This window comes from Manis pentadactyla, chromosome 13 (genome assembly GCF_030020395.1).
Source record: "Manis pentadactyla isolate mManPen7 chromosome 13, mManPen7.hap1, whole genome shotgun sequence".
Taxonomy (NCBI): domain Eukaryota; kingdom Metazoa; phylum Chordata; class Mammalia; order Pholidota; family Manidae; genus Manis; species Manis pentadactyla.
Window position 1 is genome coordinate 101,997,540 of NC_080031.1, and position 14,924 is coordinate 102,012,463.

General features: G+C 57.3%; 2 protein-coding genes across 5 annotated transcripts; one reads left to right on the top strand and one right to left on the bottom strand.

Annotated features, from left to right (window-relative positions):
* The first annotated feature begins 749 nt into the window (after positions 1 to 749).
* Positions 750 to 4,217, top strand: RELL2 (RELT like 2). Of its 3 annotated transcripts, none has more exons than XM_036895491.2 (8): positions 750 to 864; positions 1,285 to 1,524; positions 1,923 to 1,991; positions 2,087 to 2,153; positions 2,603 to 2,788; positions 3,047 to 3,422; positions 3,548 to 3,581; positions 3,816 to 4,217. In XM_036895491.2, exons 2-7 carry the CDS (start codon positions 1,341 to 1,343, stop codon positions 3,578 to 3,580), a joined length of 915 nt encoding a protein of 304 aa, XP_036751386.2. In that variant the 5' UTR covers positions 750 to 864; positions 1,285 to 1,340; the 3' UTR covers position 3,581; positions 3,816 to 4,217. The 3 variants fall into 3 exon arrangements, with proteins under 3 accessions (XP_036751386.2, XP_036751392.2, XP_036751399.2); XM_036895497.2 differs by having other exon boundaries at positions 757 to 871; XM_036895504.2 differs by lacking the exon at positions 750 to 864 and adding an exon at positions 975 to 1,093.
* FCHSD1 (FCH and double SH3 domains 1) lies at positions 4,162 to 13,965 on the bottom strand. Of its 2 annotated transcripts, XM_036895462.2 has the most exons (20): positions 13,730 to 13,965; positions 13,404 to 13,501; positions 12,787 to 12,832; positions 12,313 to 12,380; positions 11,829 to 11,964; positions 11,607 to 11,743; positions 11,446 to 11,509; positions 10,467 to 10,595; positions 9,894 to 10,016; positions 9,616 to 9,711; positions 9,068 to 9,193; positions 8,563 to 8,667; positions 8,221 to 8,382; positions 7,445 to 7,573; positions 7,283 to 7,366; positions 7,010 to 7,127; positions 6,652 to 6,872; positions 5,804 to 5,891; positions 4,846 to 4,901; positions 4,162 to 4,710 (listed from the first exon to the last, which is right to left on the bottom strand). In XM_036895462.2, exons 1-20 carry the CDS (start codon positions 13,748 to 13,750, stop codon positions 4,645 to 4,647), a joined length of 2,073 nt encoding a protein of 690 aa, XP_036751357.2. In that variant the 5' UTR covers positions 13,751 to 13,965; the 3' UTR covers positions 4,162 to 4,644. The 2 variants fall into 2 exon arrangements, with proteins under 2 accessions (XP_036751357.2, XP_036751374.2); XM_036895479.2 differs by lacking the exons at positions 12,313 to 12,380; positions 13,730 to 13,965.
* Between the last annotated feature and the right edge of the window lie 959 nt (positions 13,966 to 14,924).

The window sequence follows — 14,924 nt, forward strand, 5'->3', positions numbered from 1 at the left end:
CCCAGGCCCCGCCCTCTAGACCACGCCCCCTGCGGAGTTCCGCCCCTCCGCAGCCTTGGCTTTTCTAGCTTCTGGGGCGCGAGCGTCTGGGCTTGGACAGAGGACCCGTTGCATCGGTCCTAGGATGCAAGGGCCATTTCCTTTCGGGCGGGGGTCAAATCCTCGGGAAGCCAAGCCATCCTGTCCAGCCACCTGCCCCAAACGGGTCGCAAGCCGTGGTCACCGCTCTAGAAGGCTCCGGAGAACCGGCCACGCCGCGCCTCTCGGGCGCGGAAAGCCGGCTTCCCTCCGCCCGCCGGGAAGATTCCGGCTGTGCACTCGGCCGGCGCATCTGAGGGCAGGAGCCGCGCCAGCCGTACAGGATAGACCAGCGGAGAGCGCTCTCGCCTGACTGCCCGTTCTCCCCGCCCGGACCCGGGCTCCGCACCGCACTCTCTCCCGGGGGGGGCCGGCGCAGTCACGCGCGCGCCACACTTGCGCTCACAAGAGCGCGGGGCTCTCGTTCCCGCCCCACACACCTGCGCTCCGCCCCCACCCACCCGGCCCCGGACCGGCGGTGGGCCAAGGCGTTCGGGAACCCTGGGCGGCCGCCGCGGCGCCCCCCACCTCCTCCCCTTCCCGGGGCCGGCGTTGTCGGAGCCTGCCGCCGCTCCCCACCGGCCGTCTTCCCTATCCGTCCTTCCCTCCCCTCGCCTGCCGCGGCACCGGTGTCTGCAGCCGCAGCCGGGAGCCAGCGAGGCGGCCAAGCGGGAGGCGGAGGAAGCAAGGGATGAGCGCCGGGAGGGCGTCGGGGGCCCTGAGCCGGACTAGGACGCCCCTGGAGCCGGAACCCGAGCCGGAGCCGGAGCCGGAACCAAACCACCGGTACCGGGTGGGCCGGGTGGTCAGGACAGGAGGAGCCGAAAGGGGGGACGAAGCGCGGGAGTACAGGCTGGGGAGGGGGCTGCAAAGGCCTGGCTCAGGGCGGCGCGGAGGTGCGGACGCTGACTCAGGCGCGATTCTTGCGCCGGCCGCCCGAGAATCCCGGCCCGTCGCGCTCTGCAGTGTCCTTGGGAGGGACTTAAACGCCGGACAAGCTGGAAAGGGGGACGCTGTGGGTATCAGGGGAGCGGGACCAGGGTGGTGGAAGAGGGCTTGCGCAGCCGCCGTCTGGCACCCCTGGCCCGGACCAGCACCCCTGGCCCGGACAGCTCCTCGGGTTGGGTAGGGGGTGGGGCCGGACCGCCAAGGCTTCCCGGTTTCAGATCCTGAGGACGGCGTTCCTATCCCTCCTCCCGTTCCCAGCTGCAGCCCCCTAACCCCAGGAGGCGCCCTGGCCCGCGCCCGCCCCCCGGGGCCTCATGTCGGAACCACAGCCTGACCTGGAGCCGCCCCAGCATGGGCTGTACATGCTCTTCCTGCTTGTGCTGGTCTTCTTCCTCATGGGCCTGGTAGGCTTCATGATCTGCCACGTGCTCAAGAAGAAGGGCTACCGCTGCCGCACGTCCAGGGGCTCCGAGCCTGACGATGCCCAGCTCCAGCCCCGTGAGTGGGGGGCCTAAAACCGGCCCCGTTACCTCTCCCCCTCACCCTTCTTCACACATCTTCCCCATCTGCCCTCCTGACCAAGAGACCCAGGCCAAATCGCGACCGAGCCTTGGGCCTACCCGTGCTTTCTGGAGTCAGCAAGTGGGGTGACACCACCCTGGAGGCAAGGCTAGAGAGGCGGTATGGGTGGGAAGGGCCCACTGTTGGTAGTTTGGGGCTTCCATTGACTCTCCCAGCTTTTCTGCCGTGGCCCCTGAAATGCTAATGTTCCGCACGATGCATAGACAGGCGAGGGGCTATGTCTTGAGCAGTAAGCCACAGGAGTTCCCAGGTAGTGTTGTCCCCCAAAAGCTGACTCATTTCCTGCTTCCCTGCCAACCGTTTTCATCCTTCAGCTGAGGACGACGACGACATGAATGAGGACACCGTAGAGAGGATTGTTCGCTGCATCATCCAAAATGAAGGTGGGTACAGGCCAGCCCCTTGCCCCACCACTCCTCAACTTTCTCTTGCCCAGACCTCCACCTCCACTGACTCCCCGTTTTCCTTCTTCCCTCAGCCAATGCTGAGGCCTTGAAGGAGATGCTGGGGGACAGTGAAGGAGAAGGGACAGTACAGCTGTCCAGGTGAGCTGGAAACAAGGGCCAGTATGACTTAGCCTGCCTTGGAGAGTACCCTCTCCTCCAGCACAACCCTCTCCCAGTCTCCTTGCACATCTGGACTCTGAAGACAGGCAAGGTTGGCGCACCTATAGGAAGAAAGAAGTTCTGTAGAAATCCTGAGTCCTCCGAACCATGCCTCCCATCGGGATACCATCAAGCCTAACATTTACTCCTTGTGCCATTCCTTTGGGTTAAGCATTGTCCTCTTTTTAGCAACCAGCCCTGGGAGGGAGGACACATGGTCACTAACATCTTAATACTGAGTTTATTAGATAAAGACAAGAAAGGAATGTTGGGGTCTGGAGAAAATAGGGCATCTGGGGGCTTAAGGAGCACACTGAAAGAACCAAAGCAAATAGAACAGGAAGAGCAATGGGAAAGTCACCCCTGCTCCCTTCCTTCCGATTGTCTAGTGTGGATGCCGCCTCCAGCCTACAGGACGGAGCTCCCTCCCATCATCACACAGTGCACCTGGGCTCAGCAGCACCCTGCATACACTGCAGCCGCAACAAGAGGCCCCCACTTGTTCGTCAGGGACGTTCCAAGGAAGGAAAGGGCCGCCCCCGGCCTGGGGAGACCACCGTGTTCTCTGTGGGCAGGTGTGGAGAGAGGCCCCCAGGGCAAGGGATGTTGAGGTGGGGGCCCCAATGATCAGGCCCCTGACTCCAAAGATGGGTCCCAGGTCTTTCCTCCTGGACTTGTTTCTCCTACAGTAGGAGTCAGGCTGCACAATGTACCTAAAAGCTGAGGTGTCCCCTGCTCTAAGCCAGAGGGAAGTGGCCATCAAACCCACGATGTCACTGGTTGGAGGAAAGGGCCAGTCTCTGAGTCCTAAGCCCCACTGTTACTTCTTCCAGGTTCCGAGTGACACACATTGAGAAGCGCTATGGGCTGCATGAGCATCGCGATGGCTCTCCCACGGACAGGAGCTGGGGGTCTGGTGGGGGGCAGGACCTAGGGGGCAGTCAGGGGTCTGGGGGAGGACAGCCAAGGGCAGGGATGCCTGCCATGGAGAACCTGCCCACCGAGAGGCCACAGCCCCAGGCCCTCGCTAGTCCCCCAGTGCAGAACAGAAGACTGAGGGACAGCAGCCTGGCCCCTTGTGCACTTGAGGGGAACCCTGGAGCCTCTGAAGAGCCAACTCGCGGGGCGGGAGGGAGGGGTCCAAGCCCAGGGCTGACCAGTCAAGCAGCAAATGGACAGCCAAGCAAACCGGCCACCTCAGATCACCAGGTATGAAGACATGGCCAGGGCCGCAGAGGGCTTGATGGGCTCAGCAGTTACTGCCCTCTGGGGTTGGGGGGCACTGATATGACTTATGTCCTGTTCTCCCACTGTTGACCCCTCCTCTCTCTCAGGTATCCACACCACAGGGAGCAGGGGGTGTGTGAGGTGAGTCTGCCTGGGCCCCAAGTCAGAGAATCTTATCCTCCCACCCCCTACTTAAACTACCTAAGCCCATGGCTCCCTGGAACCCCGGACTCAGCCTTTGCTACAGATACCTTGGTTTGGTGGTGGGGAGTGGGCATGCGCTCCAGGGGATAGGCAAAGTCCTGCAGCCCCCGGGGAAAAGCGGGCACACCGCTTGAACAGGAGGCAACCCTGTTACCCTTCCTCTCCTCCAAGCCTCCTTCTTCATTGCGCTGACAGACTACCAGCTGGTGGGGGAGGGGTGGGCATGAAGGCCATCCTCTCCGCTGGACAGCACGGCCCCCCAGCTGAGGGACCAGCCCTACTTCCACCTGGAGTCCCACGGTCCCAAGCTGGGAGACCTCGGGAGAAGTGCCCCTCAACCCTGCCCCTCAGTCTCTTTCCCTTCCCCTGCCTGCCACCGGGCCTCTGCCTTCCCCATCACCTCGCTCCGTATGCTAGTGCGGCAGCTGGGAGCAGGCCCTGCCCTTGGGCGGGCCCCTAAAGCAATAGCACCTTAGGCCCTCCCTGCCCTTCTGGCACAAGAGGCCCAGGCCCTGGCTTGGGCTTCGTGTCCTTTATTCACTGTCAATAAATCCGCACAGACGATTACAGCTGCTTCGCATACCGGCTTCAGCTCCTTCTAACAGGACCGCCCCTGTCCCAGCCCCCAACCCCAGTGACCCGGCATCTGGAGTGGGGTGGGTCAGGGTGGAGACCCAAATGGGTTGGAGCCACTCGAGACTTTTCTGAATGGGTTCCAGCCCCAGAGATTTCAGGGTATTTAGCCACCCTAGAGATGGGGTGGTGGCAGAAGAAAAGGGGATACTTCAGGCCTAGAGATGGCAGGTGGGTGATGGGGAAAAAGGAGGAAGTTCCAGTCCCAGAAATAGGGAGAGGGGAAGTTTCTACTCCTGGGAAGTGAGAGCGGTAATGGGGGAGATTCCAGCTTTTGGCTGTGACACTCCAGGTCATTGAGGGGATAGTCTCTGACAGCGTGGAGTTACGGGCAGCAGCACCACTGGGGGGCAGTGATCCCCTGGCGTCAGGTGAGAGGATCCGGGTGGCCAGGATCCGGGGCCTTAGCTGGTGGGGGAGGTGGTGGACGCATCTGTAGGGAACACACAGTCAGCGCTCTAGAAGTCTCCCTTGGGAGTATCTGTCCATTCCCTCAGCCCCGCAGACAAAACAGGACAAGCTGGAGTGGCCAACCCCCTCCAGTCTCCTCCAAGGAAGTGGCCCTTACCGGCCTGAGTCGAGGTGCCATCGTGTCCAGGGGTCCAGGGCACTCCAGATCTTGGTCTGGAAGCAAGAACTACAAGTCAGCCTCCAGACTTTGTTGGCATTTTCACTATTGAGTTCCTGACAACCACTGGGGATGGAGGCGGGTGCTGTGAATCACACCTCCCCTTCTCTGATACCTCGAGCAGGGCTGATTATACAGCAGGTGCCCAGTAAGTGTTGAGGATGGATGGATGGATGAAATCTATGGCCCAGATTAGTGACTATTCATTAATTCAACAAATATTTACAGTGTGCCACTGTCGCAAGAGCTGGCAGTGAGTAAAACAAACACAATGAATGAGTGGTTCCTAAATCATTCAGTGAATTACAGATGCTGGAGAAGGGGGTACAGAAAATGCTCACAGCAGTCTTCACGATCAGGGAGGGAGGCTCTGTGAAGAAAGGGGAAGAACCAGAAGGTTTCAGAAAAGGAGGACATTCCAAGAAGGAAAATGATGACACAAACCAAGGTGTCTGCAGGATTCAAGACCATGAAAGGCAGGAGATGCATACTGGGAAAACACCATGAGAGAAGCTGGCTGATTTTTAAAATACTAATAATGAGAAAATAGCTACTCCTCACATGCTTGCTATATGCCAGGCCCAATGCCGGGCCCTCTAGATGGCTTACTAATTTGCACAACACCCATGGGGTAGGGTAGGGCCCTTTCTCCTCACTCTATAAAGGCCCAGACAGGTTAAATATCCCATCCCAAACCACACACCAGGAAGTCACACAGTGGAGTTTGAACAGGGGAGCTGGCCCCAAAGCCCAAGATCTTCTTACCATCACGCTTCATTATGCTGATAGAGGAGGCTCCTGAGGGCAGACAGAGGAGCTGAGGGTAACGTAGGAGTCCTGAACTTCCTCATCCTTTCCTTCTCTTCCCCTCCCAGGGATCCCAATTCTCGCTACTCACCCACAGGCAGGACAGGTGCAGGGGGTCCATCCAAAGCGGAGGTGGGAGCAGGAGGAGAGAAGCTGGGAGGAGAAGGAGATGGCAGCACCTGGGGATGGGAAGTACACAGTGATTCCTGGCATGTGGGAAGGTTTCACCAGCTTTTCCTCTCACCCCATCTTCAATTCCTGTCCCATCACTTGCCAACACAGAGAACGGCCAAAGGCTTGTATCCAGGTGGGAGCTGCAGCTGATACACATACCAACAGCTACTATGTACGGACACTCACTATGACCCAGGCATCTGCTGTCACTTCACAGGCACTAATTCATTCACTCCTCACCACCACTCCATGAATTAGGGATTTTTTTTATGCCTATGTTAGAGGTGGGACTCAGGTTAAGCCAGCTATCAAAATCACAGAGCCAGTTAGTGACAGAGTCGTGGCTAGAATTCGGGTCTCCTGACACCCTAGGCTCTGGCCCACCATAACAATATGTACTGTATATTAAAGCATCTCCTAAGGGCTTTACCACCATTATCTCTGATCATGATAGTTTGCTTGCTGAAGCAGGTATTATCCCTGATTTACACGTGGAGAAATAAGCTGAGAGGTTAAATCACTGCCCATGGTAATACAATAGGAATCAGAACTCAGATCTGTCCGGCACTAGAGGACTGCCAATCTCTTAGGAACACTGCTATGGTTTCCCTTTTCTCTGCCCAGCCAAAGGAGAAGAGGAAGCCCAAGCCGCTATAGGATGCAAACCTGGAGGTGGAAGGGGGCATTAAGATGAAAACAGGGCCTCACTAGAGTGGGAAGCTCAACCCAGGGATGCCCGGGGACCGAGGGAGAAGGAAGCCTTACCTCTTCAGGGTCTGAGAGTTCAGGTGGCCCTGGGGGGCCAAGCAGCTCCTCCACCAGTAGGGAGGGGAAAACCCCAACATGGCCTCCAAATTCTCCCCTCCAGAAGCCGTCATCCACTCCATCCTGGGCCCGGGGGAGCAGGCGGATGAGCGCCCCCTCGGGGAAGCTCAGCTCCTCTGCACTCTGTCCCATGTAGCTGTACAGGGCACGGGCTAGGAATGCTGCAGAAGTCCAGGAGAGATGGTGAGGGGAGGAGGTGGGCAGTGGTGCCCCAGGACCATGACACCCCAGGGCCACAACCACTCAGTAGTTCGTTTCCAGACCCAGGGTCCCCTGACCTAGAATTTCCCTTTCTGACCTGTGGGTTCTGTCCCAGAGGGATTATCACTGTTGTGGCCACTCTTGGGGAAGAAGAGGTCCGGGAAGTTGAGATACTGCTCAGGGACAAAGCCTACTGCACCGTGTTGGTTCCGAGCCTGCTCACCCAGAAATATGAACAGACAGAAGACATGCCTCGGCAGTCAGAACCCGGGCCCTCCTTCACTCAGGCTTTTAGCTTTGCCTGGCTGGGTCCTTGCGAAGCCCCTCCCACTGCCCCCCTGCAAGGTTAGAGCCCAAGGACCGTACCCACCTTGACCCATTCATCGGCATCTCCCTCCTCTATGACCTCCAGCCACTCTCCCTCTGTGATGGTCAGCTCATCCTCACGCCCTGCCTGGGCCCCACAAGGAAGGATTCAGGACTTGACTGTCCCCCATCCCTGCCTGCCTGAGGTCCCCACCCCCATTCACACCTGATAGCCAAACACCACATGGGCAGGACAGGGGAGGGGCCTGGTGGCCAGGGCTGGAGGGGCAGGCTCCTCAAAGAGCTCGCCTGTCTCCTCACATTCCTCAAAGTCAGAGAGCTCAGCATCCTCAGCCTGGAGGGGGGCAGAGAACAGACATCACTGGGGGATTCCACTCTCAAGTGCCCACTGTATCTTCCACTTCTCCATCCTACCCTTAAAGAACCAGCAAATCCTTCTCCAAGGTGGTGCCACCCATGGTTCACCTTTATCACAAGCAAAAGCACCACAGAGGAGGGTAAGACTAACGATAATGGCAGAGTTACAGTACATCCTCATCCTCATGCCCTGCCTGGGCCGCACAAGGAAGGATTCAGGACTTGACTGTCCCCCATCCCTTACTTGTGCCAGGCACAATGCTAAGTATCTTATATATATCATCTTGTTTAATCTTCATAACTCGGTGTTAGTTTGCATAACTTCATTTCACCTATGAGGAAACTGAGGCTCAGAAAAGTTAAGTCACTTTCCAAGATCACACAGCTAGTAAGTGGAGTGACTGGTCCTCAACCTGCTTACAGGCTGCCCTCAGAGCCTTAGTTCATAACCACCAGCCTATACTCATAATAAAAGTTTGTTGAGGACTCTCTCTGCTATTATACTTAAGACTCAACACTTCAGTGACTTCATTTAACGCTTTGAGTTAGGTCCTACTGTGATTCCCATTTTATAGGGGTTTGACCCTCCTGGGGGTGTATGGGCAGGGAGCGGAAGCAGCTCACCGTGGGGGAGAGGTCCCTCTGGGACAGCCGGGCCTCACTGAGCCGTCGCTCCTGCTCCACCTCGTCCTGGGCCTGTGTCATGGCTGGCTTCAGCCAGTGCTGCACATCCAGGCCAGCCCCCTGCAGCAGGGCCAACCGGGCTGCCCCCTTCACCTGGCTCACCTGGCAGGGGAAAGGGATCAAGCTGGCCTGCCTTTGGGAGGTGAGTGGAGGCTCCCTCGGCACGCCCGCCTCTTCCTCTTGCCTGTCCCCGCCCACCGCCAGACCAAGGGGTGGTGGAGGAATGTTGCCTGAGGAGGTGGGATCTCCACGCGGGGCCTACCCACCAGGCCTGTGCCTCACCTGTGCCCGCCGTACGCTCTCCCTCACTTCCTGCAGCCGCTGTTCTATGCCTGGAACCTCCCGCTCTGGAGCCTGCTGCCGCCTCTGCTCCAGCCGCTGCAGCACCTGGTCGGGAAGGCAGAGGACAGGGTGGATGGACACACCACGGGGCACAGCTTACTATGGACCTGGCATTTCGCTATTCGCTTCACATTGATTATGTTATTTACTCCTCCCTATGAGGTGGGAGCTATTATTAGCCCTACTTTAATGATGAGGAAACTGAGGTCCAGAGAGATTAAGTCACTCCCTTACTCAGGGTTATAGAATCAGGAATTAACAGAGCAGGATGTGAACCCAGGTAGGTCTAGCTTCAAAAGCTGTGCTTTAACTACTGCGGCATACTATTGGCTTAAAATACTTCCCCTCCCCTCCTGCTTGCAGCCCCATGACATCCCCAGTGACCCCAGTATCCCCGTCACTCAGCTGCTCTCGCCCACCCACAACCTGCGCCCCCCACCCTCACCCGATGCCCATGGTTCTGGATCTTGTAGTCTCGGGCAGCTCGACTCGTCCAGCGCTGAACCTCTTTCTCCAGGCCACTCTCCCCAGTGGCGCCTCCTGCATCCCCTTCCAGCTCCAGGGCGCACACCTGAATGAACGGGGATGCTGTGAGGGGGACCTGAGGCTGCTCCTTCTCTACAACACTTCCCTTCAGATCCCTCCTTTTTTCTTCTCTCTGTCCTGGCTACGAGGGACAGGGACAAAGAGGCACAGGGACACATCATACATGTCCACCGACACAGGTGTGCATTCATGTAGACAGACACAGAGAGACCCAGAAAGGGCTCTGGTGTGAGGAAGAATGAAGAGGACAGCAGAGTGAAGGGACAGAAAGGTGGAAGGAAGCATGCTAATTTGTGTCCTGGTGGAAGGGAGGTGAAGTGGAGTTCAGAAACCCCTTCTTTAAGGTTTAACAGTTGCTAAGTTACTATCAGGACAAGGATAATGGAGAGAAGGCTTAAACCACAGTCCCCTTTACATTTGGCCTGGTTCCAGCAAACGAGGTCTCACCTGGTCAGTCCCTGCTGGCTGAAACTGCTGAGGTGGTGTGGGGGAAAACGCTCCGGGCTCCTGAAGAAAGAGCTTCACATCCTGCTCCCAGCTTACCTGGGGATTGGAAAAAGTCAAAGTCAGTCACTCACTGGCTCTCTGTCCAGTCCTGTCCCCAGCCCTTCTTGGAAGAAAGAGGACAAGGTGAGGAGATAAGGGGCAGCTATGCAGAGGTGGTCTGGACTGGAGAGAAGGGTACAGAGGATCTCTGGGGAGCTCCTACAGGGCACAGCTCTCACCTGGGAGGTTGCCTGGCCCCCCCGGCGGGCATGCTGCAAGGCCATCTCTGCAGCTTCCAGTTCAGTGCGGCTCAGTAAGGTCAGGGGGTCCCTCAAGTGTTCCAGCAGCTCGCTGACCAGGGCCTGGGGAGAACCCCGAGAAACTGACACCACCATTCCCCCCTCCTCTACTGCAAAGCAGGCTCTCTGATCAGGCTTGGGTGGGTGATAGGCATTAGGGACGGGAAAGAGGGAAGGAATAAGACGTCAGTATTGTTTCTAATTATAGACCCTCGTGTGCACAGCACTTAACAGTTTAAAAAGCATTTTCACATCCCTTCTCTCCCTGGAGCCCCACTGGTCTTATAAAGTAGGCAGAGCAGTTTTCCCTGAGGAGGAAGCTGGGGGTTTAGAGGGTCCTGCACAAGGTCATGCAGCCAGCAAGAAGCAGAAGCAGAACCCAAGTATGTCTCTTCTATCCACTCTAAACAGGCTAGGTCCCTGGTACCACCCAGCCTGATGGTGGTGGGAAGCAGGGAGAAGCCCTCTCTTTCATTCCCACTAAGAGGCAGGGGTATCTGGGCTGGGACTGGCCTTGAGCAGGGCTGGCAGTTCCTCCTGGTAGTAGTGGTCAAGGTGGGCATTGGTGGCCACCAAGTTGAGAAGGTACTCATTTCGGGCTGCTCTCAGCTGTTGGGAGTACTGGGCCGATTGGACGGACAGCTAGGAGGGGAAGACAGGTGTCAACAGGCGCCATGGACCCTGGAGTTCTTCCAAAGCCAACCCAGATCCAGAATGGATTCTCACATTATTAAGTGCTTACTACCTGCCTGGCACTATATTAAACTTTTGACATACTCACAACTCCTCCTCAAAATCCTCTAGCGGCATCCCATACATTTAAAATCCCAACTTTGCTCACTTTTCTCTACCAGGTCCAACATGAGCTGGCCCCTGCCATCTCTCTGATCTCTTTTCACAGTGCTTGCTTGTCCCTTGCTCACAATGCTCCAGCCACACTAGCCTTCCCTCAGCTCAAGCCTACAAACTTACTCCCACCCCGGAGCCTCTGCACTCGCCATCCCCTCTTCCTGGAATGGTCCTTCACCTACATCTCTGCATGGCTGGCTCCTTCTGGGCACTCAGGCCACCTGTTCAGAGAGGCTTTCCCTCTAAATTACACCCCCTGTTACCCTTTATCATAGCACCTTGGTTTATTTTAATTTAATCTGGTTATGTATTTGTTTATTTACTGCCTCCCCTCACTAGGCTGTGAGGGCAGGCAATCCATTAGTAGTGTTCTCCACTGTATCCCCAGTGTTTAGAGCAATGCCTAATACATAGAAGTCTTCAATAAATGCATATGAAAGGAATGAAAAAGAAAGGTACTATTTCCATTTTATGGATGAATAAAATGAGGCTCAGAGAAATCAAGTTAACCAAGGTCACACACTGAGGAAATGGGGACGTCTGAATTCACCCCAGTCTCTGAGACTTATGCACCTGGGTTCCAAACCACTAAACTACTCTGCCCACCTCTTCCCTGCCCCCACTCCTGCCCACACCCCCGAACCTTGGTGCTGAGTTTCTGGAGACTGGTCCGAGTGTGGAACAGCCCATGATCACTTCGGTTCAGCCTGTGCAGGCAAGGGACAGGAGTTGAGGTTGGTCCCAGCTGTGGTGCCCTGGCCCCACTCCCCACCCACCAGGCTTCCTAACTCCCTGTGACTCCACCTGGCTTGGACATCAGCCGCCTTCTCCTGTGCCAAGGCCCACACGCGTTCCCGCTGCCCATACAGCTTCCGACTTCGGCTCAGCTCCCGGACAGACTGCAGCACCTCTGCCTGGGCCCTCTGGAGGCTCTCTGCTCCCTAGGGACACAGACACACACAGTCCTCACCCAGACCGCCTCCAGCCCCAAGCCGGCCCTTCCTTCACCCATCCTCTGAGCTGTACCTTCCTAAGCATCTGCTCCTTGGCACTCCGCCCTGTGCCCCCTGCCAGGTCACGGTACCGGTCAGACGCCTGGAGCCGGGCTTGGCCCCCAGCCACGGTGGCATCCAGCAGGCAGCGCCAGGCACCAAACACCATCCTGCCTCTCCCAGAGAAGGTTTATGTTGAGGAGGGGAGCTCTCCAAAGCTTCGCGAGGCCACCCCGCACCCCCCCACACACACACCATGGGAGACAAGAGTGCTTTCCCATCCCCCTTGTCTGGGAGCCCATCAATCGATCAGCCCATTAGCTCAGCCACAAGGATCACTCATGTCCTCCGCTCCCACCCACAGTGTCCTTGCTGGGTCAGCTCGCCTCCTGCTGCTGTGTCAGCTCTACCTGCAGCTCACGTGCCCTCCCCCTCACTGGGCCTTTGCCTCCATAGAGTCCTACGATCCTCCATAGCTCCTCATCCCTTCTTGGCCTTCCCCCACTCCTGGGACCCACCTGCTGTCTATCTCCCCACTCCGGTGCCCTTCTCTCTTCAGGAATGGCCCAGCCAATTTCTGGAGTGCCTGGTGGGAAAGTCATCACAGATCCAGTTCCCCTTCACAGACTCTCCCCAACAGGGAGAATATGGGATCAGAAAATAATAACGCCATTCACTGGTTGCATATTAGTGCCACTCACTTTGTTAAATGCTTTACATGCATTAACTTATTCCACCCTCACAACAACCCTACATGAAGGTGCGATTATTATTCCCACGTTACAGAGAAAGAAACTGAGGCCCAGAAAAGCTAAGTAACTTGTCCAAGGTCACACAGCTAATAATAAGTAGCACGGCAGAGTTTTGACACAGAGCTGCCAGAATCTAGGCCTTTGCTCTTGACCAGAATAGGGATATGTGTGGAGGGACCTTGCTGGTGGTGTAAAGGAAGCTGGAACAAAAGAGAATGTCCAGAGTAAGGAGTCCCATACCTGCCCATACTCCCGCTCAATGGCTGCCCTCTGCTTGCTGTAGGATCTGTGGAAATTGGCAGGGTGAGGTGCTGTTATTACTTTTGGTCCTGTTTTCCCACCCTCAATCCTCCCTTCAGCTTGGGCAGGAAGAAGAGGGCAGCCAGGCCTAGCGTGTGACTGTAATAGGAAGGAATAAGACTGGAGGGAGAGTCCTTGAGATCACCTCGGGCGGCCGCAGCACAGGACAGCCTCACCTCACTGCTCAGCCCCAGCAGGATCCTCCCCACACCCGGGAGCCCTCTGTGGGCTCGGAGGTGAGGGCTGATGGGGGCCTGGGTACACTGCCCGCCAGCCTTCCAACAGGTGTGGAAGAGCGAGGGGGGATTCTGCCCTAAACTTGATTACAGGGGTGGAGGGAATGGTGGAGGGTCAAGGGGCTTGAGGGAGCGTCCCTGTGTATGTGTGCCGGGGTGGGAGCCAGGATCATTCTTCGCCGGCGTTGGAGAGGCGGGCCTAGGGTGAGGGCCGAGCGCTCTCACCCGTGCCCCCCGCCCCGCCCCGCCCGTTTCATGCTGGGGGAGAGGCGGGGCGCGAGACGGTGCGAGCGGGGGCATGTGGAGGAGGTCGGGGGCTACCTGATGTCTTCCAGCAGCTCCGCCTCTCTCTGCTGCCGGGTCTGGAGGATGTTCAGCTGCTCCAGGAAACGGAGCTTCACCTCCTGGGCCGGCTTCACCTGCGCGGGTGAGAAGATGAAGCCCCCTTGGCGCGCGGACCCGAAAAAACTGCGCGCAGGGAGCGGGGAGGGGGCGGGGCCGGGGCGGGGCGGGGCTATTTGCTCGGTCGCTTCTGGTTCGGGCCCTGACCCTTCCTCCTCCTCGCCCCCCACCGCAGGCCCGGCGTCCTCTCAGCCCCTACCGCTCCCTCGGCCCTCCAGGAGTCCCCATTCCCAGGCAGAGCTCACTTTTCGGGGCGGCGGCTGCATCTCCGCTCCGGCCCAGGCAGCTACTCGACTCCGGAACTCGGTGGAGCCCCGCCCCTCCGGGGCCCCGCCCCCTCGAAGCCCCTCCCCGGCTGGGGCCCGGCTCCGCGCTCTCCCCACCTCCGCTGGGGCTTGGGAAGCGCGCGGGGGCCACGGAGGAACTAAACGTCGTTACTGCTCCGAAACCCCGGAAAGGATCCGGGCCGCCGGGTGGACGCCGCGTCCGCTGGACGAGGGAGAACCCAGGTTTCTGAGTTAAGACGCCTAGGTTCTATTTGTAGTGGAGCCGCTGACTCAACTCGTAATTATTTCTAATCATCATTTACATATGCAGATTTCGAGTCCCTGCTCGAAGGGTGAAGGATGGCGAGGAACTCAATCTGGGACCAGGGAAACTGAGTCACTGGATGCCTAAGCGAAGATGCATCTGATGAGGGAAGCAGGGCTGGTCCAAAACCTATTCCCAATTCCCACCCAACTGGAAAAGCCAGCCTGCGTGCGAGTGAGAAAGCCTTCTGGAGCCAGGAAGGACCCAGTCCCAGAGGCAGACAGGCGCGTCCTGGACCAGTAGAAACTAAAGGATACTAGCGAGTGGGTGTGAGCTGGGAGATGAGCCAGGGGCCTCAGTTACCCTTAGTGTCTGCCTTCCAGGCTCTCTACCCCAGAATCTACCAGCCCCAGCATTGCTTTCTGAGGATCCACACTCCCTTCTCCTCATCTCCTCACCTGTCCTTGGCCCTCACATCCCTGGCTTGGAAAAGGTGGTTGGTTATCTGCAGCCCTAAACTCTAGATTCACATTTCCAACAGCCCATTGACACCTCCAATTGTACATCTAATAGCTACCTCAAACTTTTTAAAAGGATCCTTCAACTTTATCCTTCCCATCACCTTCCCCAGGTGACATACTAAACGGTACCTCTCCATCCAGTTAGGAAAGTCAGAAACCCAGAGCGAGTGCACGCACCCTTTCTCCTACTCCCACATTCTACCCATCAGCAAGTCCTATAGATTCTATTTCTAAAATGCATCTCCTACTGATCAACTCTCAATTTCCAAAACCACCAGCCTAGTCTGAGCTGCCATTATCAGTCCCCTGGTCTAGGATCGGTTTCCTTGCTTCCACTCTGCTCCTCTCCAACCCATTGTTCACTAAATAGCCAGAGGGATCAATCTTT